At 38.8% G+C, this 26,407-nt stretch overlaps 1 protein-coding gene across 4 annotated transcripts in view; it reads right to left on the bottom strand.

Moving 5' to 3' along the window:
* Positions 1 to 26,407, bottom strand: part of celf6 (CUGBP Elav-like family member 6) — a 145,744-nt gene that overhangs the window by 36,528 nt on the left and 82,809 nt on the right. For all 4 annotated transcript variants that reach the window (XM_041994421.1, XM_041994339.1, XM_041994501.1 and 1 more), the window contains exon 3: positions 13,359 to 13,407. In XM_041994421.1, coding sequence (XP_041850355.1) covers positions 13,359 to 13,407 — 49 coding nt within the window. The remainder of the gene's footprint in view (positions 1 to 13,358; positions 13,408 to 26,407) is intronic.

Genomic DNA, 26,407 nt, shown 5'->3' with positions numbered 1-26,407 from the left:
TCTTTTCTCTCCAACACCTGTGATGGATGAGAAAAGTATTGTAACTATGAAAACTAACAAAAGTAGTTGTTATTCTTGATGATGAAGAATGGCGATGTATTAAAGCTGATAGCTTATAATGCCTGACCACGATTTTTAAAGGGATGTAATTAGCTGTTATACTTTTTACTGTTCTGAAGATCATGTTTTTGCTAAACAGTAAAATAAATAAATAAATAAAAATTAAGATGAGCTTAATTTTTGCCTTCTAATCTTCCAAACCTCAAAAACCTGCCAGCTTGTTCAAAAAGAGGTTTAAATAAATAAATAACTAAATACTTCCCTAGTCCTTGAACAAGTCATAATTGACAGTTATTTTGATCAAGAAAAATAAACTTGAAATTGCTCTATTTAGAAAGTACTTTATTTAGAAATTAGTACAAAACAAGCAGTTATGTACCAGTGTGATTGGCTTAAAAAAAAAAATATATATATATATATATATATATATATATATATATAAATGCAGTCATGCATGCGTGGATTGGCATGTGTGGCATGACAAGTGCATTGCATCCGTTATTTTTCCGTCATGACAGCGGGACATGGAGGTCCGATCCTAATCTGAGAATAAAAAGAATGTGGAACAGCATATGGGCATTGTCCTCTTGGTGGGGGATTATAGTGTTTTAACAACCACACTTTTTGCGTGTAGAGGGTTGCACACCTCCACTTTTCCTAGTTTATTTATTTATTTAAACTTTTGCTGCGTTCTGTAAAAACGTGGCCGGTCTAGTGGCTCTCTGGTCATCTCTGTGTCTGTGCAGCAGCTTCCTCCTTGTTGTTCAGTGAATCATAACGGCTGTTGGTGATGTGCTGATCAGCTTTTCTGTCATTAGTATGTCTCTCTTGTTGTGTTTATTTATAGTACAGCTGAGAAAAAGGAAACAAGCATTTCATGGTTGACACTGGCACATAATTTACCCCAAAGTATGGTTTTTGACAGGACAATACTGGCTGTTTTATTTCAATCAGGTGGTTTTCTGACAGATTATATATATATATATATATATATATATATATATATATATATATATATATATATATATATAAATTCGTGCCTCAGTTGACGAGAAAGCCAGTGTTTCTATAGGGGTACAAGATCTTTAGAAATGTAATATGGTTATAGAGAGAGAAAAAAAAAAACAGAAATAGCTTAGTGTTACAGATGGATGATGAAAATATCAGGGCACCATCCAGACTATCATCTTGCAGTTTGCTTGAGGCAGTTAGAGGTCAGAGGTGAAAATTTGAATTGTGCTTAACAGCTGTAAAATATGCATATGTCGTTCCTTACGAAATTTAAAAGTGTACACAAATCTCCACACTGCTTCTCCATGTACTTGTTCTACCTGAGCTCCAGAGGGGGACACTCATAGTCAGATGTATGGGTTGTATATTAAAAAAAAAAAATCAACAGTCAGAGAGCTAGCTTTTTCTAATTAATCTTCCCAGTGCCCTGGCATTAGACAGAGAATTCATCTTCTTTACATCTTTTACATTATGCATTCCCTATTCCTCTGTGTTGTGGAATGAAATGGCTAATAGCAAGAACCTATCGCCAGGACTGATGGAAAGTGGCAGGAAGAGGAACAAGAGTTTATTGGAAATGACACTGTTGATCTTCAGTGTGAGTCATTTGACTGGTAGGGAGCGGGCTAGGAGGAGGAGGAGCGGAGGGCAAGAGCATCACCTGGGCCTCGACAGATGTGACGCCTCCTGTACCTGCCAGGCCCCATTAGACGCAGCTGTTCTAAAAATAAAGCACCAGGGCTTTCTTATTGCAGTGGGGAAATCGGATCTTGTTCTGTTCCTGTAAAGTTCAAATAGGACATGTGCCTGCTACCCGCTTGGCCACACAAATGAACACCTGCATAATCAATAAGGCCATACCTCCAGGTTTCCACTGCTGGTGTCATAGGTGTAGTGTCAGTCAGTGTTCCTGTAGATTTGCTTTACACATCAGGATTTCTTAACCCCACCAACTGGATACTGTTGGAGCTTCAGGTTTTGAAGAAAGAGTGAAATCCACTGAGATTTAGAAAAGATTGTAAAAAAGACCAATCTAGCTGAACATCAGTGACCAAGCCTTGTAATTGTTGAGTAAGCAAGTGGTAGAGAAACCTAAGCCTGACCTATGTGCATGGTACCAAAGGAAGAGGGATGATACAGCTCACCCAGACTGCATTTCCCTTTGCCTTGATTGTCCTATTCATCTTTCAGGTTTTCAATGAGGTGTCAACATTACAACTTAAATGGGCCTTTTACAGTTTCACAGGTCTTCTGCACTATGTTAATGTTTTGGGACAAAAGTCTCATCTCAGTCCTGGCCTGAGGAGATCTAATGGCAGCTTTACAAGCCTAATTAACAAGCCATGAGCAAAGTAATGAACTTTCCAAATGCGCTGGCAAACGCAAAAATAAATCACACCCTAGTGAAGATATTAAAGGAAGTGTGAGTGTACTGAGCCTTCCTTTGGGAGAGCCACAGCGAGAAAATGAATTTGGAGCTGCTATCTTTTCATTGCCTGACCTAAGAGTGTCTCAGTCGACCCACTGCATGCCCCAGCCAGTGTATAGATTGCTATTAATTAGTCTACTTTGCACCTGTCTCCCAAGCAGCTCTTATTGGATTTTGCATGTTTCCACTCATCTCCAATGGCCACTCGCAAGCTATAAATTGACATTTTATGAATATGAATAAATATCCTGTAATGCACCCTCTTTACAAGATGATTCCATGACTCAAAATGAGTCCAATGAGTTATCCGTGAAAGGAGAGGATCGGAGAGGGGCATAAAAAAAGACACTTTTCTTAAGTACAGTCATGTATTTGCATTAAGAGGGGTGAGGACCTTCCTATGCAACTCGCTTAGGATACAGAAGTATGACAAAACTCATTGAGCCAACTGTTCGACCTCTTTGTACTTATCTTTCATTGAGAAGGGCTCATTTTATCCCTCAAACAGAGTTGATCCTCATAGCTGGGGAACATTTGAGCTTCACAGCACTCCTCTCCTCTACTCTGAAGAGACCTTTATGATCTGCTCTTCAAACATTACCACTACTTTTGAATAATAATGTATTAACATGTGTGAACATGTGTGTATTGTAGCTGGGAAGCCTTTTTTTTTTAAATACTCAAACTCTATTAAAGAATCAACATATAACTGAAACATTCCTGCTATATGTATTATGATAAATGTAATATCACAATAAAAGATACACCCCAACCCAAGCTTCCATTATATATATAAAAAAGTATATACTATATGAATATACCATGGTATGTTTGAAGATTAAAATTGTAAAGTTTTTCAGTTAGTCAGCAGCCACTTCACACTCACACACTGTCATCTACATGTCTTCTATCCCCCCCCCCTTCATTGCTTCATCTCCAGGCTGAAGGTGGGAGCAATTGTGTGGAAAATGGTTCCATGTCAGTCTCCAGCCATGTCCAAACTGAGGTGGCATGTGGACAGCCCTATTTTATGAATGCAAATATAAAGGGAGATCAAAAAAGTTATCAAAACACAACTGACATCTGACAATTGCTTGTCTCAGGAAGCCTTTTCATTTCAGCGCCCGGTATATTAAAAATTAATGGATTTTGCACAGACGCCATATGCTGTCAAGATTGATGCTTCTCTCACTGGAATAAAGTGCTACTTGTGTTGTAGGCTGCAGTATATGCATATAGATTGTGCTTTTCTTTCTCTCCCTTCTCCTTTTGTTTCCCTATTGCTCTCTACATATCTTCTTTACCCTTTATTGTCATTCCTCACCCTTCTCTGTCTCTCCAGGTGAATCAGTTGCTGTGAAGTCTGCCTCTCAAAAGTTTTTGCTTTTCTTTGCCAATAATGGGAATTTTTCTCTTTAAAGAACTATTCTCCTGCTCTGGTGTCGTAGTAAATATTTCTTTTTTTTTTTTCTTTGGTTCTGTCGCATTTTGCCCGCTGGCAGTATAGTCAGGAAAGCTCGGTGGTGGTAAGTGTTCAGAAACCGTGGACAGCTGCATCCAACGATAAAAGATGCATACTAGACCGCTGGGTGCATTTCAAATGCAGAGTAATGTTCCAGGCAGCACAACAAAGAAGTTGTGCTTCTTACGGAGTCATTAGAAAAGCCCGATGCTGGTACGCTGCTGCCTGGGAGGCCCTCCACCAGACACGCTCACACTGAGGCGTACAGACAGGGTGCACAAAAACAACAGCTTAAAATTGAGTTAGACTTTGTTTTTAATCATCTAGTATATCTTCTTTTGAATGTAAACGATCAAGAGTTGTGTTCTCTTTCTCTCTCTCTCGTAGTCTCTACATACTACCCTTCAGATAATAGTGTATTGACCTCAATACCTTTTTATTCCTTAAGTGAATTCCTTTACCTGATATAATACCTTCTAAGAGTCTAGATTAGTTTTACAAATTTCAGGCCATTTGATGGTACAAGTTCTAAGCATGGTTAGATAATCTCTACAAAAGAAATAGTGCTAAAATAGTTTCTTAACTCTTATTAATTAATTATATTTAGCTGGCTCTTTATATATATATATATATATATATATATATATACTGGGAAATGTGAATATTTCTCCTGAGCATGTTTGCACCATTAAATGATAGCAGATATGTCTAATATCTAAAAATAAAGCTCTTTACTTTACTGGACAGAGGCAACTAAAAGGAATTAGAAGGCCCCATATCCTCTTAATGTCTCTGTAAAAGTAATTGCTGCTTTGGGACCAACTTTCAGCGGGTTGTGTGTATGGCCCGAAACAAGATTAAACAATTCTGGTAAAGCTACATCCCATCCCATTGTTGTTGCATATTTTGGGCTCAGGTGATTTATTACATTTCTTTGAATGTGGAAAATGGCCGGCCATCTAATGCCAGGAATTTCATGTTTTATCTTGTTATAGCATTTTCTTTCTGATGCCAAATATCAGTAACAGATAGGAAGCTACTGGCTTATGGTAAGCTCTGTTGTCTTGCTACACAGACAGCTTGAATACCTTGAATTTGACCTATTTTGCCTTAGTTAGCTACGTCAAAATGGGCACATTCATTTTGGTGATGCTGTTTTAAACATCAAATTAAATTTGTTGGTACAACTGTGGTTTGTTCCTCCATTGTTTATTTTTGCCTTGCAGCTATTACAAATGACAACTGTTTGGTCCTCTTGACTCACAGTGGAAAAACTTCCACATCAGTGGCATGCTTGAGTATGGTTGGGTGACTGTCTATGTTGCTGCAAACATCATGCGTTTACTGTAAAGAGATAGAAAACTGTGTTTAACTGAGCCTAATCTGTTGGTCACTTTATTTATTTGTAGAAGTGACTCAAAATCTCATAAACAATTGCACCCAGTCAGCTTGGGATTATATCCTAATTTGTTTCAGTGTTATGGACTTATGCTATAAATATTAGATGCTAGCATTATTATCATCTTTTCTATGATATTTTCTTTAGAGGTTACATATAAGCTCATGAGCTGGAACCAGCAGCCCGTGAATGCAAAGAAGCAGCTGAGCTAAAAGTTGATTTCCATCAACATATGAAGCACAAGTAACTTTTTAATTTAGTTTAGTTTTATCATTATCATTATATTATATCATTATCATTATATCATTAGTATCATTTAACTAAATACAAAATTCAAGTTGAACTCTAAAAAAGGTAATGGTCGCGTACCATTTTCTGTGAACTTCCTTTCCATATGCTCTGTGTAGTGACGTGTTGTCATTGTAACTCGTGAGCCTAAATGCACACAATGAGCTCAGCAGTTGTGCAAATTTATGTTTCTCATGAACTAGTTCAATGTTCAGTTCCCATAGGTTAAAATGAATAGATCACGTTCACCATTTCAATTTTGAACTTCTTCAAAGATCAGTTCATTTCTATTTTTCTTTAGGCTGGAAGCAAGAAAGAAAGAAACATTATAGTGTTGTGTTTTGAATGAAAATTGTTACACTAGACCTTATACTTATACTAGATGACAGAAAAAATATATGCACGTAAAACAGTGTGAACAGAGGACAAAAATTGTTTGTATTTTTTATTTTATTTGTCTGAACAACCGTTTTCTGTGTAACAGAAGGTCATTTTTTTGTCAGCTATTTCAGCTTACCTCTTCCCTGAATATTAAAGCAAGAAAAAAATGCAAAGTGTAGAAATATTATAAATAGACATCCTCTCACACTGGACAGATGCTTCAACTTCACATCTTTTCAAATTCGAAGTTAACAAAGCTGTTCTGATTTTTTTTTAAGCACAGGCGGACATTATTTGCACAGAAATGTTAGATTTCATTTTCAGACAGTACGTAATATTCCAGTAAATAATCATAAGCAGACGAGGCATCTGATGTGCACGCTTGGGTAACGTGGTGAGAAATAGGTGTAATGCCAGGACAATGTAGCGACTGCTGCAGGACCTCATGTAATCTGAACAAATTCCTGTTTAAGTTCTTCATTTGTGTTTTGTTTAGTTCAACTTTAACACAGTAAAACGAAATAATGAGCATGGTCATTTAAACTTGTTTATGCACAACGCTGCAGCTCAGTTCCATGTTCTCATGTGTTTTGATTCTGGCAAACATACATAAAAAAATAAAACATAAACAAGTAGTTTTGAATACATTGACCTAAGCTGGGGGGTTAGCTCAATAAATATAAATAAACATCCAGTGGAATTAAAGTAAAACAGCAAAAAGAAAATGAATATATGAAATGAAACTTCAGCGTAATGTAGGTCGCATTGAAATGAACGGATTGAATTTCATTAAAAAAATCAGATTTGAACATTAAGATCAGCGGTGTGAGCACAGCCTTAGTTAAAGGATATGCACAAAATCTGGGCTTTCTCTAAGTGATGTGCAGCTTTCATTAAAACAAATGTGCAGTGTGGTTTTGCTATTTTTAGTCAAAAAATTGTTGTGACAACTGACTTTCCGATATTGGCATTGCACACGTTAATATTGCAATAATGATAACTTTTTAACATATTTTCCCACCCTATTTGAAAAGTAAAAGATTAGCAATTTTGTTTTAGTTAGAGAAGAAATCAAATGAAGTCATTTGCTTCCTGATAAGAAACACTGAACCATCTTCCGGCTTTTTAGTTTCCATTGCATTACAGTCACTTAGCAGATGTTTTATCCAAAGCGACTTACAGTGGTTAGGCAATAGCACTAAGAGTCTTGCTTTAGGACCCAACTTGAAGGTGTTAATATTCGTCCCCTGTTGGATTTGAACTCCAGTCTCCCACATTGGAGACTGATGCCCTGCCAACATATTCAGCCACTATCATATAGGCGCTATATAGCCGCTATCAAGGGATAGGAACCAGTTGCTATCTGCTACTGGTTCCTATTCCTACCTAAAACTTCTAAATATCATGCAGTGATAAATTGAATATTCCAAGGAGAACAAACACTGAAGCTGTCAGTGTATCAGACTTGATGAGAGGATACAGGCTTTGTGTTTGTAAATGCATTACTCAGAGCTGTCAAATCTATTTAACCAGTGGAGTGGATAGAAGTGGAGGGTCTGGGTTGCATGATCAAAAACCAGCACAGAATAATCAAGGAAACTTGTGAGAAGCAGCCTGTTGCAGGTTCAGTCCAAATATTCTATATGCTGGGCCCAATAAAAAAAATTAAATTAATGGTCACCTCTTGAAATTCCTACATGTGTTCTGTATCTGTGTGTTTTGGTGTATTTTGCAGCCCACACAACTACCATTAGTTTAGTTTTTTTTTAATTATTATTATTATTATTATTATTATTTATTATTTATTTTTTAGAGTTTTCCATGTCCAGAGGCATACAGAGATCGTTTGGCTTCATTTGCATGTAAAGTGGTGCACTTTCCTCTGTGGGGGTGAAGTGCCCCCAGACAGCCCCTCCCCGTGGCCTGCCACACTGAGCCAGCCAGCAGCCTTCACTCTTCCCTACCTGCTGGGGTAGGGCATGACAGCACAGTGCGTAACATCTTAAGGTCCTGTCAATCTCTTCACTGCCCAACTGAGGTCAGCCTTCTGAAGAGCAGCAGGTTGGCAAGGACAAACATGACCCATTCACAAAGACTCCCCTCAGCCAGTCAGACAGAGATATTTAGAAGGCACAGCCAGGACCGCTGAGAATCAAAAACAGGGATTGCACTGCTGCTGGCACTGTATGGCTACCCAATAAAACAAAAGTATGGGAAGCTAATAAACTAGAGTAAGAAGACTGTGTAGACAAATGCAGTGAGTGGCACGTTGTAAAAAAGTCAATGTTGATGGGGGTTGCATTTCGGGACCGTGTTGAAACCATCTTATCAGAGTTAATAAAAGGAGAGGGTGTTGCTGCCTGACCCATCATCTTTCTTCTCATCAATGTGGTCTCCAGCCGCACAACAGTGGCTTGAGAAGTGGGACCTGGCTCCAAGATTGTGTTTAGATAATGGCCATCTCCAATCATAGATAATCTGGCCCCATCTTTTCTTCACAGACACAGCGGCAGACAAGGTCAGGGGGAAAAAGATTCTTGGTGAGGCGAGGCAGAGATAGGGATGGGGCGGCTCTGAGATGATTTACTGCTGAGATTCACTCAGCTGCCTCCATCACCCTCCGTTAACTTTCTCATCCTGTCGTCCCTTCCCCGCTCGCTCCATCTTCCATTTCTCACTCTTTCACATTCCTCCATGGGCCTTGTACTGAATCCCAGCTTCTCTCTCTATCACTTGCTTCATCTCCCTGTTTGCAGTGCAGTTCCAATAAAAGTAAGGAGGGAGGGAGGGAGAAATAAAGAAAACAAGCAAGTAAAGATCAAGAAATGTCTTTTCATCATTTATGCTTGTTCTGAACTGAAGTTAACAGGTTTCATGTTAATGACCGAAGAGCAACAATAAACAGACTCATCTCTTGACTGTGCCTAAAAATGAAGTATTATGCAGAAAAAATGGTATTAGGTACACCAAGTCAAAGTGGAATTTCTAGAGAAGCGTACAGTTGACTCAAGGGACTTCTCTCCCATGCTCCATTCTGTCTTGAAAATCCGAGGAGAAAAATGAAGTAAGACATGAGTCATTGTAATAGACAGCCAGAGAATCAGTTCTGTGATCCACAATGGCAGCCGAGTGGCAGCTTTGTGTGGCGCCAACCCCACCCCCTGCCCCCACCCCTCCGCATATACACACACACACACGCTGATTTTATGAGCACTGGTTTTACTTCTTCTGACACCCCCATATCCCTAGAGAAACAATGTTTCACAGGGACAGAGTGAACAAAAGACGAGCAACTGGAGCCTCAAAATGGAGTAATGGGCCCTAATACCTGCACAGGCACGGAATCGAGACCCTGCACAGGTTTCCATGACAGATAATTGCTGATGTCTTTGTAGTGATAAATGTGACTCCATTCTAAAGGTGCAAATGTCCTGGATCAGCCCTGGGTTTGACAGTTTAGTGGCCCCACTGGGATCAGTGTACCTGACTGGTCGTCAGCCTTCCACAGATGAATCCCATTCTACTTTTTCTCCTTTAGTCAACCCTAGCTGGGCTGTCTATTTTCCTTTAACCACAAGCCTTCATTGTAAATCTCATTTCATTGTCAGCCACGACTGTGGTTTACTTCCCTGGCCTGTCTGCTGACTTCCTGTTGCCATTAACGCTCAATATCTCTGTTGGGGCCTGTCTGCTTGGTCTTATTTCATTCTGTGCTGTGTTCTATCCTGTCTTCTTATATAGAAAGTTCATGTGACAGACTAGCAGGGGCTGTCCAGTGTAAGAACCCTCTGTATTTCATTCACGCTGCCTGCTCATCTCCTTTCTTTTTCTGCCGAAAAAAGGGTAGTAATTGATATTGGGAGCTATCCATCCTTCCCTCTTAAGTCCAGAGATCCAATTTATCTTGGTGAGAATGCCGATTGGCTTTCTCCCAGGCCTTGTCGGTCAGACTTTGCCTGGTTTTAGATGGCCGTTAATTAAAGTGCCGCCATGACAAAAATAAGATCTACACTGGAGTGTGCGTGGCAATGGAAATGGGCCATCTGATTCACACTTGACCACATAAATCAGCAAAGTGGCTCAGGACTAATCTGACCCAGGCAGTCTAAATCACCACTCTAAACTGAAAGCACAGGGCTGACACAGAACGGTCCAATTAGATCCGATTCAGGCCATGTAAATCTTTAACTGGCTTAATCTGCATTACTCTCAGTGATGTTAGTCACAAATGGCTTCTGAATGATCTAGTCAATCACTGTGTCAGTCAGACCATAGATGGAGGGAGGAAGCTGTGCAACAGATTCAGGAGAATGTCAAAGCAGATTTGCATAATTTAGAGTCACAATTCAAGCTTAAACAGACAGATTTACATTTTAAAATAGAAAGCTGCTGCAGTTTCTCCATTGTGTTCCACAGTAAGTCTCACATCACACAATTAAACATACCAAAGCCGTTCAATTAATTTTTAATATAGTTTTTCCTTTGTGTAATATTGTGACAGTGCTACTAATGACCCAGATAAGTCAACAGGATGTGAGCAGGTTAACAGGCAGGTAGAAAGTTTATTATGTGCCTCTTTATATAGTTTGCCAGTACTGGGTATAGTGCTTTACAAAGTACTGAAGTTACTTTTTTGTGGTCACTAGTAATATTTAATGTCTTAGTGCCACAATCTAGGCAATCAATTGCTAGGTACCTTCTCAAAAAAGTATTTCATTACTGTTGACATTTAACGAGCCTGTGTGTTTTGTTGCTATGCAACAAACAGAAATAGAAAAAAAAAAAAATAAGAAAGAATAAGAAAATCTACTCTGTGTGTCTTCTGCTCAGCAGTACTTCACACATCCATCTACATATGTGGCTCATTTAGCTAGTGAGACTGTAGCTGCTCTGGTCATGAAAGAGTCCACACTTCTTAGTGGTGTTCACATTGGCTTTAATTCTTTTTTAAACTGCATGGAATTCTCAAAAATAAATGTTTAATGCCAGAGATCATGGTTTTTTGTGTGCCGTGGACTTTCTCACATTAATCTAAATTGTTGGTTGAAAAGTGCAATCACAGTGAAATTCATATTGTGCTTGGGTGAAAATATGTGTCTGTTAGCAGCAAAGAACCTCGGTTGAGAAGCAGCTCCCACAGGCTGAGCACCTGTTCACAATATAGTTGATTCCTCCATGGCTACAGCCTCAAAACATCTATGGCTAGCTTTCAACTTGGCAAAAGCTGCTGCTTCAAGGGACATCAGTAAACATGTTTACATGGTAAGGGAGATCCTACCAACAACTTAGGAGATGCATTTTTTTTCTGGAAGATTGTGAATAAAAACCCCTATAACTTGTTAAGCTATATGCATCCTACTGGTCTTATGTTTATTTGTAAACATAGCCAGTAATGAAGCACTGTAAGGGTATGCAGCTAGCATTCCTGTTATTAGCCTGCAAAGCTTCAGATTATCAACCATAAAAAGAGTGCTAGAACATTCAGAGCTAAATGGTGGCTGACTTTATAACCAAAGTTGTGTAAGAAACTCCAAAGCGATATTTATATTTGGTAGCACAAATGTACTCACACAAGTTTCTTTTCTCAGCAAATGAATGTAATTTATGGCCTTTAAATTTCTTGTAAGTGCAATAATTTTGTAATCTAATCAGCTACTTTTAAAACAAACATTACCAAACACTAAAGTTAATAACCACAATTTTCTGTACATTTTTTAGTAGATTTACACAGCAAGTAATTTTTGGTATAATGAATTCTTGTTCCCATTTAGACTATTTTAGCTGGACAAGGTATTGGCTTAATTTTTTTATTATTTGCTTGAAAAACAAAATAATGAAACACTAAAATACATATAGACCTGTTTATTTTACTGCATTGTCACGTAATGCAAATCATTGATTTACAATAGTTGCACATTTGCAACACTTGTAATACAAAAAGGGACCATGATTATGTAAGTAATCAGCTGGAAAAGTTAATTGTTTAATGCAACAGTTAAAAATCCGCTCTTTAGATTTGTAAGGTCTCCACTTAACAAAATATAATTTAACAACTTTTAGACAGTACGAGATATTTTATAAGAGGAAACATGACTGTTTTAATGCATTCAAATTGAATCTAACTTTTAACAGGTGGCATATTTATAAGCAAAATCAGTATTTATTTGTTAAGTTTTACTAATTTAATTTCTAAAACTTCAGTTTTCATCCACAGATCTGGTAATGATTTAATTTGGTTATACATATGATATTCTAAATTCTTCATAGAAAACTTGACTTGAAGAAAACATATATTACCTAGATATCATTCCTAATTTTTAATTATTTGATTTTTGAAATTTGCACATTTTTACAGCGTGTTCAATACAGGTTTTTTTGAGCATGCATCTAACAAAAATGCAAATGAAAGACCTGTAGAACTTGTGTATAAATCTACCCAAACAAGCAATATAATGCTGGGGAAAAGAATCTATGCAGCCTTTTTGAGCTCCTTAAATTTCTGCAAAAAAGTAAAATTGGACTCATTCTACGTAAAAAAGGGGCTGTTACTTGAAAAATCATTCCACCATGTCTCTGTTATTTCTCCTTCATATGGATTCTTTTTTAAATCAGAGTTGAATATGATGTTGGCAATTTTTTTTTATAAACTACTTAAATAGATCCTGAACAGCCCAGGCAGAGCAGATATCGTATGTAGAGACATCATATTTATTGTGGACAGGACAAAGATTTCAGCTATAAGCCATCATCAGCATCATGCTGATGCTGTTGTTGTGTGCACTGTTTTCCTTTGTCACACTTAGAGACTGTTGGTAAAGTTAAGTATCAATACAGTCAATTAGCCAGGCTGTTATTTCTTGACAGAAAACACTGTGACCACATCATGAAGATTTGTCAGATCAATTTTGCCTGTCTGTGAGCAGCTTCTATAAGTTTGTGTGTTTGTGCTCATCTGTGTGAGTGTATCTTTGGAGAGTTTTTCCTCTCTTGTCTGTATATAGACTTGTGGAAATTGCATAGCGAAGATCCTCCGCTCTGCAATTGTTTTCCTTTATCTCTCTTATTTGTGTCTTCTTTTTGTTCATGTCTCTCTGTCTTGTCTTTGAACTGCTCTCAGTGACTGTGAACCTGAGACATCCCCTCTGCTGGCACAGATGGGAAGTCAATAGAAGCAAGTGACCTATATTACAAGCTACTCCACTAACTCCCAGTGTCTCAAGTGAGAGCAGAATATTAAGGATTGCATGAGCACTGTTCCAGTGTATTTGTGTGTTTGTGTGTGTGTTTTTAAGGGGGTGCTCAACAGAGACCAGAAGAAGGTTAATTACCTCCCCGTCCTTCGCTGTCGGCTGGCTTCACCTGGATGGGCCGGTTCATCTGGAGACGGGGTGGGGGGAAGAGGAAGAAGAGAAGGGAAATCCCAGGTTAGCTTGAGACGATATGAGCTACTGGTTTGTGAAGTGGGAAAAGAAAGCATTAAATGTGACAATGCTGCTGGTGTCAGTGTCCTGGGTCTGTCCTGCTCTGTTAGCTAAACACAAAAATCAAACAGTTACGTTGGTTTAAGGAGAGATAAATCTGTGCAATACTCCATGCCAGCATGTTTAATTAATCCAGGGCAATGTCTCCAGAGATGCCTGAATTCCCCTCACAGTTCAGCAGAATTAGCACTTTTCAATGACGGAGCCACACTGGGTGTCAGATGGCACTTGGAGATTAATGCCATTACATCAGCCACTCCCAGTCCCATCGGGAGAGGTCTTTTCTGGCTGGCCCTTGCTCTTCCTGTCCCCTCCTGGCTCCAGACTCCCAGTCACCGGCTATATCCTGCTCATCCCTGACCCTAAGCAATTCCTCTTTTGCTGCCTTCATCCCTCTCTTCTTTCTTTCCTCGGCACACAGAAGCCATTTTGCACTGCTTCCATTATGCTCCTAGTCTGGTCCGCTACTCCACCCCTCACAGGCCTATTCTGCCCTTGGAAACTATTGAGAGCACACAGCAAACTATAAAGCAGTTTGTTAAAGGCTAACAATGGGGAATAGATAAACAATCTTTGTAGATTTTTGGTAGAGGTTAAAGCAAAATTTTGTCAGGTTATTATAAGAGGGGAGAAAAACTAAACTGATTGCCATGAATACACAATTTTTGAATCCCTGGAATTTGAATATATGAAAACAAACAGCTTCCCATAAAACTCTTGCTCATTGAGGGTACCTACTCTACTTACATCATTGTGTTTTTCTGTCTTAAGTTGGCAGTGGATCTATCTTTTCAGCTCTGCCATTTGGACAGGTCCAACATGTGAGTGCCCATGACTGGCACACAACACTGCCCACTCAGATCAGTCAGCCCCAGCACTATAGTGAGTGTTGGGTCCTCAGGCAATGTAACACTTGACAGCAGTTGACATGAGCTCAAAACATGGCTAAATATAGACCTCAGTGTGGTAGACATGTATAGACAAGTGTATACATGATGACACCCTGGGGATGTATTATAGTCCTTTGGCAATATGTGGTGACTCTGGAACAAAGCTTAGCAAGATGATGGACGCATCGCAAAGCCAAGTGCATAAAGCTGGGCGCAATGCACACAAGAAAAAACAAGTATTGTGGCAACAAAGGAAATACTGTGCAATTTTCACTGACTACAATTTGCTCACAAATTTACACAATGTATGATATAGTTGACAAATTACATCCAGCATGAGACCAGAAATACAAAGGTCATGCACTTAGTTTCCTTAAGTGTTTGTGTTGGCTATTCTGAAACATCAGTGGCTACGTTTACATGAACAGCAATGTCATAATATTAACTCAATTAAAACCTTAGTCTGCAATGTAAATAGTATTTACTGATTACCTTTGATGAATAGAGTCATATTCAGAGTAAGCAATAATCAAATTAATCTTTGTGTCTAGACATTTATCCATCTTAATTGCAGCAGAACATCCCAATGGAGTTTTAACACGACATCCTCTAGTAGTACATTGTCTATAGCAGGGGTTCTTAACCTTTATTTTTTACTCTGGGGCCCATTTAAATATGAACTCTGTACTGGTTTGTTTGTGACAAACTCGTCGACCTTTCCCATATGTTGGATGTTTAGATGCCACCATTTTAAAGGCTTCAATGTGGGATCGCTTTACTTCATGGCTCTGCTTCTTTATCTCTGTTTACAAAACTAAACTTAATAAAGTGGGATATATTTGTGCAACTTTTTAACCTTATAAGCGGGTTTAGGATCAGCTGTGTCTTCCCTTTTCATTTTATTTTAAATACTTCTCCATAACTTTTGCTGCAGGCTAGTAGCTAGCTGAATGTCTTCTGCTTGTTTGAGTTTGTTAAACCACTGACTAATACTTTACTTCTGTCAAGTAGTGGGAAGCTGTATTGCAACGTAGCTTCTCATGGATAACAGTAAAATCTCGCGTCTTCAATTGATAACTTTTGCAGTTCCGTGGCCTTCACAGCCCCCAGGTGCAAAACTAAATGTTTTTTGTGGCCCTTTAGGTGGCAACATGGGCCACAGCCACATGGTTAAGATTCACCGCTCTGTTGGCTCTCTGATCTCGATAATCTCCAGATATGCCTATAATGAGCAACTTTGGCCTTAATTTGTAAGACCAACATTATTTGTTTTTGGTTTGTTTTCAGAGATTGGGCTGCTTATTTCTGTCACAAGATCTGGCAACACCATTTCCATCTGTGTAGTCTGCAGGAAAGTAAGATTCCAGTACAAAAGAGCAGTTTAGACTTTGGATGTGCTTTCACCATGGGCTTCATTTTCTCAAGCAGCATAACATATAAACTGAAATATGAAATTCATATGAATGCCACAGCCATATTGTTTTATTTATATTATGGCCACTGTCAGAATTTTGCCGTACATGTACATGCAGCCTGTGCAAAATGCTCTAAACTATAAAGCTTTAAAACTGTAAAAGCAAAGCAATGATACCTCATCAGGAAAAGAAAGGGATACAAAAGACAAAATAAGCTTTGTTCTCCGAATGGGTATACATATATATATATATATATATATATATGTATATATATATATATATATGTATGTATGTATATATATATATATATATATATATATATATATATATTCCCAAATTTCCCTAAGGACTCTCCAAAGGGATTAATAAAGTATTTCTATTCTATTTATATATATATATATATATATATATATATATATATATGTGTGTGTGTGTGTGTGTGTGTGTGTGTGTGTGCTTTCATCCCACTACTTTCATTCCACTACTTTTATCAGCCATCAATATTGCACTGAATAAGACTGCGTGAGTCTGAGACAAACTCTAAGGAGTCTGAAGCATTGATGTATGTGAGTCTGCTGTGGGAAGAATTAAGGTCAGTTGGAACATCGTAAGCAGTAAGTTAAGAAGTGCTTTGAGTACATTTTTTTAAGCGCACATGTGTGTGTGTGTGTGTGTGTGTGTGTGTGTGTGTGTGTGTGTGTGTGTGTGTGTGTGTGTGTGTGTGTGTGTGTGTGTGTTGATAGCTGCTCAGGTTAGGGGCAAAAATGGTCTCACATAAGAGGTTTATGGTAGTCTGAAGTCCCAAGATCCCTGTCCAGTGATCAGTCAGCTTCCAAGTCTTAAACGGCAGCGGCTGGTCAGAAGGCTTCATTAGTAGCCCCTGAGCCACTGCAGCAACAAGAGTCATTTAACAACCCAAAAGTACACTTGGGGTTGCTAGGCAACCAAGTGGAGGTGGCCAGCAGGCAGTCAAACAAGCTGGTCGTTGGTCTGCAGGCTCTTAGCCAACCAATTGGCAATCCCCTCTTTCTTCTTTTTTTTCTTCACTCTGTCCAAGGAGGTGAGAGAGGAGGGGTAAAAAAGATTTCACAACTCCCACCTTCCAGCATGTCCCACTTTCATGTCCTTTTTTAGAGACTGTGACAATGAGTTTTTAGAGCGAGTCTGCTGCAACTTCTACTCCAGCTTCCTGCCAAATTATGCCATTCAGTTTGTTGCCAAACTGTGCACTTGAAAGTAGTGTTTCCATGCATATGGCTGGAGTAAAGATGTCTCTCTGTGCTACTTCATTGTGTCCTCTATATACATTTTCTGGAGCAAGGCAGCTGGAGTGTTGCTAGCAAGCAAACTTTCTGCACGACCATTTTGAAGTTTTCTTTACTTTATCCTGTCTCTCTGATTCTCTCAAACACTGTGACACACACACAGTAGCACAAAAGTCTTGGGGCTCAATAACAGCAGGTGGCTTAGGTGACATTTTAATCCCTTATTACTGAGTGCAGGATTAGCCAACAGATCAAGGCAGAGTTAATTATATGAATTCATCAGAGGCTGGGCGAAGAAGCTGCCTGCTTTCCCCTTGGGCCAGGACCCACCCCCACACCACCTCCCACCCTTTGTGCACACTCATACGTGCACAGCCACTGAGAAAAATGGCAAGAGACACAACGTCTGAGAAGCTAGCTAGCCTCTTATTAGCATTGCAGTGACAGAAAGCTAAGATAACAGATGCAGTGGAGCCTCCAGAGATGCTGTAAGACAAATGACATCTACTACCTTTCCGTTGGGCACAGTGAAATGAACTGCACAGACGTTGGGGATGACGGCTACAGGTTTTTTCATCCTGCAGACGTACGGCTGCCGAGAGTTCAACCACCACCCGTCTTCCTTTATCTTTGTCTCCCCCTGCCCCTTTGGCCTCCAAAACCAATATGCTTCCCACCACAGCCCCTTAATGGGTTGATCAATGCTGACAAATAGGCAGCTCATGCTGCCTTGCTGAGGAACTCGCAGCTCTGTGCCTCTGTGCTGCTGCACTCAGAGAAGCCATCTTTCTTTCTCCTCATCGCTCCTTTTTTCCCCTTTTTGTCTTTCTTCTTCTCACTTTTTAGCTCTCTTTATTTCTCCCCTCCTTCATGCTCTATTTCCTTTATGTCTATACATTCTTTTTTTTTTCTTTGATCTAATCTCCAGAGACAAATCTATATTTTTCATTCTGTTATGATGAATAAAAGTCAGCTGAAGTCACAGAGGGATGGAGACCCAACAGTGTAAGAGGAACTTTTCTTACATTTTCCATTAAAGGGCAGTGTGTGTGTGTTTGTGTGTGTATTCATTTCAGTTCATGTGAGTTTGGCTGTTGTGTCTGATTGATTGCAAACCAGTGGAGAGAGAGACAGACAAGGACACCACTGGCCTTTGACCGTGTTGGCCATGCTTTGTGAATACCAGCACTTAAAAAGCAAGCTAGGAAAAAAGCAATCAACCAGGCAACTCTAAATTACAACGAAATGTGTGAGAACTTACTCTTCTTCCACTTTCACAATCCTTTTACTGTAATTCTGATGCATCTTCCTTTGTTTCTAGTCTAACACCTGTGTTGAGCAGGAAAAGAACTTCTTAGTGAACTAAAGTTAGATTTTACAGAATAAACGACACGTTTGATAACGACCTGATCTGTTAATTAAAATAATTTATCTCAGTTATTTTCTTCTGTCTGCTCTACTCTAAAAATATGTCTATGAATAACTGTCCAAAAGGATGTGCAAAATTAACTATGAAAACATATATTTGGTGCACCAAACCCACAAAAAGGCCTGTTAAAAAAAAAAAAAAAAAACAACTTGAAAAATGGGAAGCTAGTTAAATCTATAAAACAAAAGATGATTCCAAATCATAGTTTTATAAGACTCCAATGAAAGGCAGCTTTATAACAACGAGGTCAATTTTATCTAAAAATGAGCAGAATCATTCCATCATGTTCACAATCTGCAAAATGAAGGCGTGTTTTGGCACAACTGCTTATTTAGTCCTTCACTGAGCAGTTCACAGTTGTGTTGGTTAATTGTGATATAAGAAGAGGAAGAGGTGATGAATCATAACCTTCTCAGTCAGACACATCATTTATCTCATATATTTAAACAGCAATGCCAGCCATCACAGTGGAATATGACAAAGCCCCCCCCCCCCCCCCCCCCCCCAAAAAAAAAATAAAAAATTAAAAATTGGAAAGCACTAATGGATACAGTTTATCTGCACTAACAGCTCTCTGAAACATTCACTCAGATACTGAATGTTTGGTCCTTTTTTATGGAATGAATGAATCCTGAATACTGCTTTCAATAATGGAAGAAACAACGATCTGTTTTCTAACTATACAGTACAGCTGTAGCTCAATGAAACTGTAATGTTAGAAACAAATTAAGAAATGGAAACGGTCCTATAATATGGTTTCATTTGTTTAATTTTTCTTAGCTGCAGCTAAGTTAAGAATGGCCTTCTGTCCAGTGACAGTGCCCCCTAAGCACTTGTTCTGCAAACCTTCTCCTAAACGAGACAATTACATCCATGTTTATACTTTACTGCATCGCCTTTCTTATCACATAAAATCAGGCTTCACTCCAATTGAAATGCTTAGAAAAAAATAGAAAAAGTCCTTGCTTTGAAATTATTTTGAGGCCTCTGTGTGATATTAAAACTTGCCATAATGAAATGTCACAAACAGATAACTAGAGAGAAAAAAGAGTTGACACTGGTTAATTAACTTTGTCCTTGTTATTTCATCTCAGCTCCTTTCAAGTCAACAGGTATCATTCTCGTTATTAGCCATTCATTCTTTGATGCCCCTCATTATCATTCTGCAGTTTTGCCGTCAGCATATTCATTGGAGCCCTTGATGCCATTTACAGCCTTTTTAGCTCAATTAAAGATGGATAATGCAGACTGACTTTGCTTATAGAACAAACAAAGAGCCAGTGACATGAGAGAGAGAGAGAAAGAGACACTCTCTTCCAAAGGGAGACCCTGACCTTTGATCATTATAAAGTCATTATAAAATCCTTTCACCTTCACTTCATTCATATCGGTGCCTTTTGAAGTCAGGTGATAAACAAAATTCTGTTTCACTAAATACAAGTGACATCTTTGTCAATATTCAGTTGAGTGTCATGGTTAACTTGAAAACTCAGTGGAGGTCTTTTTTTTTTTTTTTTGATTGTTTCAAGGATGGATTTTCTTCATTCTCTTTCCTCTGTCTGCATTGCACTAGACAGTAAAACTATCATGCATGCATCTTTTGTACTTCCAATGATCTATTCGGGAAACTGTTTTTTTTTTTTCCTGTATCTCAACATAGGCTTATATCACTGACAAACAAGCTCCCAGATCTCACACAGCCTATACTGTAGCAGCCCAAATTACTGTTTCCATCACCCATCGCTCACATGTCAGGACTTCCTGCCCTTCATTTCTGTATGGAAGGGGAAACAGGGCCAACACTGTGGGAATGAGTCTTTCCCTCAAATTGGTGTGCGAGTTCACAGCGGCCTCCCTGTGAGACCAGCGAGACAGGAGAGGTTGGATCTGCTGTGTGTGTTGGAGGAGATGGCTTTGACTTGGAGTGATCACACACTGCCTGTCTCCCCCGAAAACACATGAAGGAGGGCTGTGTCTGCCTCACTGTGAGGAAGAGTGAGAAGGGGTGCTGACAGCTCAGCAGAGGGTTGCTGGCGGTGATATGTGGCCTATTTTTAGCTCAGAGTCCCAGCTCCTATTCAAAGATTAGATACTGAGGGCCAGTTTGCCATGGAATTAAGGATAGTACCCGGAAATAAATAAATAAATAAATAAAAATGTGCTCATATCCAGCTAACACAGGAATCCCCAGTGTGATGCTCCTGTGTTTGTGTTTTGTCTCTGTAATCTCTGTCCCATCCCCCATAATTACCTTGCAATGGATCCCCCTATGGAGCATGTTTTTTTTGTTTATTTCTTTTTTATTTTATTTTATTTTATTTTTTATTTTTTTTGTCAATGTGAATCTGGTTTTGGCTCCTGTGTGAGGCCCTGCTGAACATCTGAACCCACACCACCAATCCCTCCAGGCCAAGCTAGCTTTGGGAACTGTAGCCTGGCATGCTTTTATTATAGCTCTCTCTATATATTTATTTTTATCCCATCTTTATCACCAACAGGCCTTCTAAGGAGGTGGGGCAGAGGAGACCTTACAAAGACAGAAAGTGGATGAGATCAAGCCATCATGTTATCCTCTGCTCCAAAAGCCTCTGTTCTTCCTCTGACCACTGGCCAGTGTTCTATATTACATTTATTGCCCCCGTCTTTTCCCTCACTATCTCCCTGCCTTTTCTTCCTGAAGTTGTAGTGAGGCAGGGGGGGGTTGGATAGAAAGAAGGACAGGGTGAGTCGGCGTAGAGGTATATCAGGGGAAGGAGGGGAGGGTGACGATTCAACACAGTGAGACAAGACTAACAAATTAGTCAAAGTGACAGGGAGTTTTATGAGGTCTGTTCTTGTGAGGCGTGTGCTGCTCCCTCCTTCTTTCTCTGGGCCGTAGGGACACCATGCAGAGGCCGTGTGTGTGCTTGTGTGTGTGTGTGGGAGACACAGAGCGAGAGATACACATTTGCACATCTGAGAAAGAGAATAATATTGAAGAGAATGTGGAATAAAAAATGAGGAAGGAGCAATAAGGAAGTTTAAGGTGAATGAGAAAAAAGGAATGATGCATAGACCAGAAAATTTATATTATTTTGCATAAATACAGAACTGAGTTGTCAATGCTGATAATTTACTACAAAACAAAACTACTTTCTAAACTAAACAAAGTGTTCAATTACACACACACACACACACACACATATATATATATATATATATATATATATATATATATATTCACACACAAGGATGCAAGTAAGATTCTATTAGATTCTACCATGTTCTATGACACAAAACAGTTGTAGATCTTTTTTTTAAATCAGTTAAGCAATAATGTTGGACTCTGTTTCATGAGCAAGTGAATCTGTTTTTGTGTACATTATATGAAATCTCGCCAAAAACAAAACAAAATGTTTAAAATAATACATTTGTTGCTGTCAGTGCAGGCACCAAAGCACAAGAGGTCAAATGCCCAGTCTCAAATAAACAAACAAAAAGTAAGAGCAGGAATCACAACAGTAACTTGGTAGCTCCCCTGGAGCATCTATCATTCTGCAAGGCCACAGTACAAATCTTTCTGAGCTTATCCAGAAAAGACAAAGTGTTTCACAGTATAAAGAGGAGTGAAAGAATAGTAATGAGTAGAAGGTAATGCCACACCAAGCATCTGTCAGATTTATGAATGCATGTTCTGGTCTGCTTCTCCTTTGTGTACCTGTTGGTCATTTCTGCATTTGAGCCCATACACACTACAGTGCTGATAAGAGGAGAGTCAGTAGTGAGAAATCACACAGCAGAAGGAAGTATAGAGCCAGTCCCTCCCTCTGCTTCAAGCTTAGAGCGCACATGTACACACTAAGAAAATGGCTTGCAAAAATGTGACACTGTGGACCAAGAACCCATTGTAAATGTAGAGTAGAGGAGTGCATTGCTCGTTTGTTTATTTATATTAAATGTAAACATATTCAAGGATATAAATAGATTTCCATCCCTGAAATTATATATTAGCTTTACACATATTAAACTAATCCCTTCCTAAAAACTGTTGCAGTACTTCTTTTTCAAAGGAACCCATCAGTCTATTTTTCATTGAGCAGTATCTTGTTTTAAGGGTATCTGCTGTTCTACTAGTGTACAGTGAAAAGTGTAGGATTCGAATAAGAGCACTACCATTTAAATTACTTCAAATTTTAAATAATTTAACAACAGACTTTACATGTTTGTTTACTGATAAAACAGAATTTAGTATGTTTGGTCAACTTTAAATATCGTTATCAGTCTGTCTCATTTTTACGTTAACAGTTTTTTTCACTTTCATTTATTTTTTTACATTTTTTTTTAAATATAGTTTCCCCCTGTTGCAGCTATATATCATTACCAGAAGTTAGATCTTTTATCTTTTTTAAGTGCTTGCTTTAATATTTATGAAAAACATATTTTCAATCTTGTTTTAGAGTTAGATGCATACGTTTTCAAATTTTATGCCAACAAAACATACAACTGAAAACAGCAATGGAATATATAAGTATAATGATGATTTACAGGGATTATCAAAATAAAATAATTGGAAAAAAAGACTTGCAAGGCGTTGTAAGGCATAACCATCAGTAAAACACATAGAGAAACTCAGCCTGTCGACAGTAACTTACGAAAGACAAGAGATACGCGCATAAAATATATAAAACATATACAACTACAGACGATGTTCTTATTACTTATACTTGCTTTCTGCATCATAATACATACACATGAAGCCTCCTTTCTGTAAGCCAGGCAACATGTGGCCCAGTTCACATCATATCTGATCAATTCTGTATCATCTCAACACAAACGTTACATTTTACAGGCTAGATTTGTGTGTACATGCATTGATGACTGCTTTTAGAAGGTACACACTCAAGCTGCTTTAAAATAGCAGAAATATGCACATGGTGTTTTTTATGCATTCGTTAAAAGTGAGTTAAACAATCTAATAAACATATGTTAAGTATTAAATCTTAAATTAAAGACCATAAGATCTTCAGTACCCACTAAATTCTCATTTTTACAGAGCTCACTTTGAACAAATAGTTTTTTTGTTTAGCTCTACACTAATGTGCAATAAGCTTTAAATGAAATTCAGATATTTATTGTTATAACTTGCACTAGAAAAAAAACATACCTTTACATTGCTGCTTTTGTTGCCACTGCCAACCAGGCTTTTATGAAGAAATGTTTAGAGTCAAACATGCAAACATATGAGTACTATTGCACTATTGTCTTACTAAAATCTTGTGCCATTCCTAAAAACAAAGGCTTCTGATTGTAAAGTGCACAAAGTAAATACACATCATGTACTTGGCAATACACACACACACACACACACACACACACACAAACAAACCCATAGCAGATGCTTAAACTTTCCAGCATGCATTCACACACTCACCACCAGAGTATAACAATGGAAAGCAAAAGCAGGAAGCTGCTTATCAGACATCAACATATTTAAATGGACTCATACATCCAAATAGCAAAAAAAAAGTTACAATTATTGATTAAAATATTCATTATTTTTAATTCCAGAGAACAAACTTTTAAATGGAAACATAAACACGAACTTACAAACGTATTCATTCATTTATTTAATCACACAAACACATACACATACATGTACATATGCTGGCAGAGATGTCTTTAGACACACAAGAGCACTCACACAGCCCTGCAAGTGTGTTCCAAGACGCCGTTAGCACAGAAAGGCTGTTTGTGAAAATGATCACATCAATCGAAGTGATAGATAAAAGACTGGGAGCAATTGATAAAGTGCCACAATTATTTGGAAGATGAATGGTTGAATTTGCTTTTGAAATTGGACTGGATCTCAGTGCTATGGAACAGAACTCATCATCATCAATGAGCCTGCTTTTAGATTGCTTTCTGTCACAACCCAATATCAGCACGGACAATTGGATCCATCTGCCAAATGGGATCAAATAGACCTACTCACACAACATCAGAGGTGATGTATGGTGACCATGCGTAAAACATATTATATTGAAAATGCACAATACATCATTGTAAATGTTGTTTTATGTGTTTGCGTGTAACATTTGCTTAAGAGACATTAAAGGAACATGAGTACAGCACAGTCAGAAATCATGCTAATAGCAAGAAGGAGAAACTAAAATATGATGCTTAAATGCCACAAATGAACCCATCAATTCAAATAATATTGAAAATGATGGTAAAGTCAAGGTATAGAGTGAATAGCTTGAGACCGATGTGCAGTTAAAGGTGGCCTTTAACAGTAAAGGGAGAGGAATCATTTTTGTCACATCTTTAGACACACTGGATCCAGGATATTTGTCTTTTACTGTTATTATTTAAAAAGAATATTTGCAAAGTTGCAACTCATAAAACTTGCAGTATTGTATCACATAATTTATTTAAGCCTGTAAATCCTTTGGCTTTTGCAGTTATAAGCCTCATAATGATGCATTGGTTAACACGGCCTGAATATTTGAGCCACATAAAAATGGTAATAGATTAAACCAGGGGAGGGTGTGAAGCTGCAGTGTGTATGTGTGACTGTGTGTGTGCGTGTGTGTGCAAGCAGAGCTATCAGTAAAGAAGTATTACTGCAGATTACACAGGCCTAAGCATACAGTGGGGAGCATCAGAATGCGCTGTATCTCCCCCGCATACACATGCACAAAGCAAAAGAAGAGGGACAAACACAGCAGGGGGTTGGAGGGAAACACACTAAGTAATGTATTGTGCTCGGAGGGAGGTGACAGGGGTCTGATGATACAGAGGAAGCGTGTAAATGGGCCGCTATTAAGGGAGAGGAAGGCTGAATGATTGTTTATGGTCACAGATCTGCCCAGAGAAAACATCTTTACACCTAAAAATTACTTGTTTACTTTTTCTGTCTTCACTGACTGGGGCATCTGTGGCAGTCATTACATCTAATTTACATGCACTGTGAATGATATACACATTCAACCTGTCAGGGAGGATGATACTGTTGCAGGTTTTTCTGTACATTGCTTGTATGATCTCCCGTGTATTCAGTGTTTTCTACTTATATAACCTGTATTTTTGCTCTATAATGCTCTACTACTATACATTATGTTGTTTTCTAGCCTTTGTAGTCCATTAGCTGTCGTAGCTAAAAGGCAAAGACTGACTATCTCAGTCTACAGCAGTCGCAGACAAAAGTTAACTAAAAGGTAATAACTTTTTTTTTTTTAACAGAAATGTACACACTCCTACACACACACCTACTATGTTGTTTTTCCCCAGATTTGCAGTAAAATGATCTCTTGTCTGCTTGCTGGTGGGAGACTACATCCTGATGTACCCTTCACAATTTCATACTGTTTTTTTAAGCATACAAAAATGATCCCACAGTCACAAACAGGCATGTAAGCGTGCATACACACATGCATTCCCCCTTCCCCTCACACATCGCTTCTGTGTGGTCAGTGTCCAGGGGAGTTCTGCAGAGACCTGTGCTGTCAGAGAACAGACCATAAGGTGTCCCTGGTCCCTGCTCCACCTGCTGTGACAGCTAATTAGGCCTGGCCACAATAGCAGGCCTGTCTGGGTGCTGAAGTGGGTGTCATGGCATGGCATGGCATGGCACAAGATAGGATGGCATAGGGGGATAACGTGACCAGCTGAGGAGGTGCCCTGCTGTGTTGTCTGAGGACACGCTTCACCTGGGAACACCCACAGCTACAGCGGTGTGTCCTCGTCTTTGTAACGTTCCCCTTCAGTCATTAATTATGCTCACGCATTTCTATTAGTCCTCCATTTAGACTAATCAACAAGCAGGGCCTCCACTGACATCATTAGCTTTCATAACAAGCAGCAAGACCGTAGGAGGGGCCCTTCGAAGCCGTTTGTGAACATTAACCCTTCCTTGACA

The sequence above is a fragment of the Melanotaenia boesemani genome, chromosome 1 (genome assembly GCF_017639745.1).
Source record: "Melanotaenia boesemani isolate fMelBoe1 chromosome 1, fMelBoe1.pri, whole genome shotgun sequence".
In the NCBI taxonomy this organism is placed as follows: domain Eukaryota; kingdom Metazoa; phylum Chordata; class Actinopteri; order Atheriniformes; family Melanotaeniidae; genus Melanotaenia; species Melanotaenia boesemani.
The sequence above is the reverse complement of the archived record's forward strand: the minus strand, read 5'-3'. Positions and strand labels throughout refer to the sequence as shown.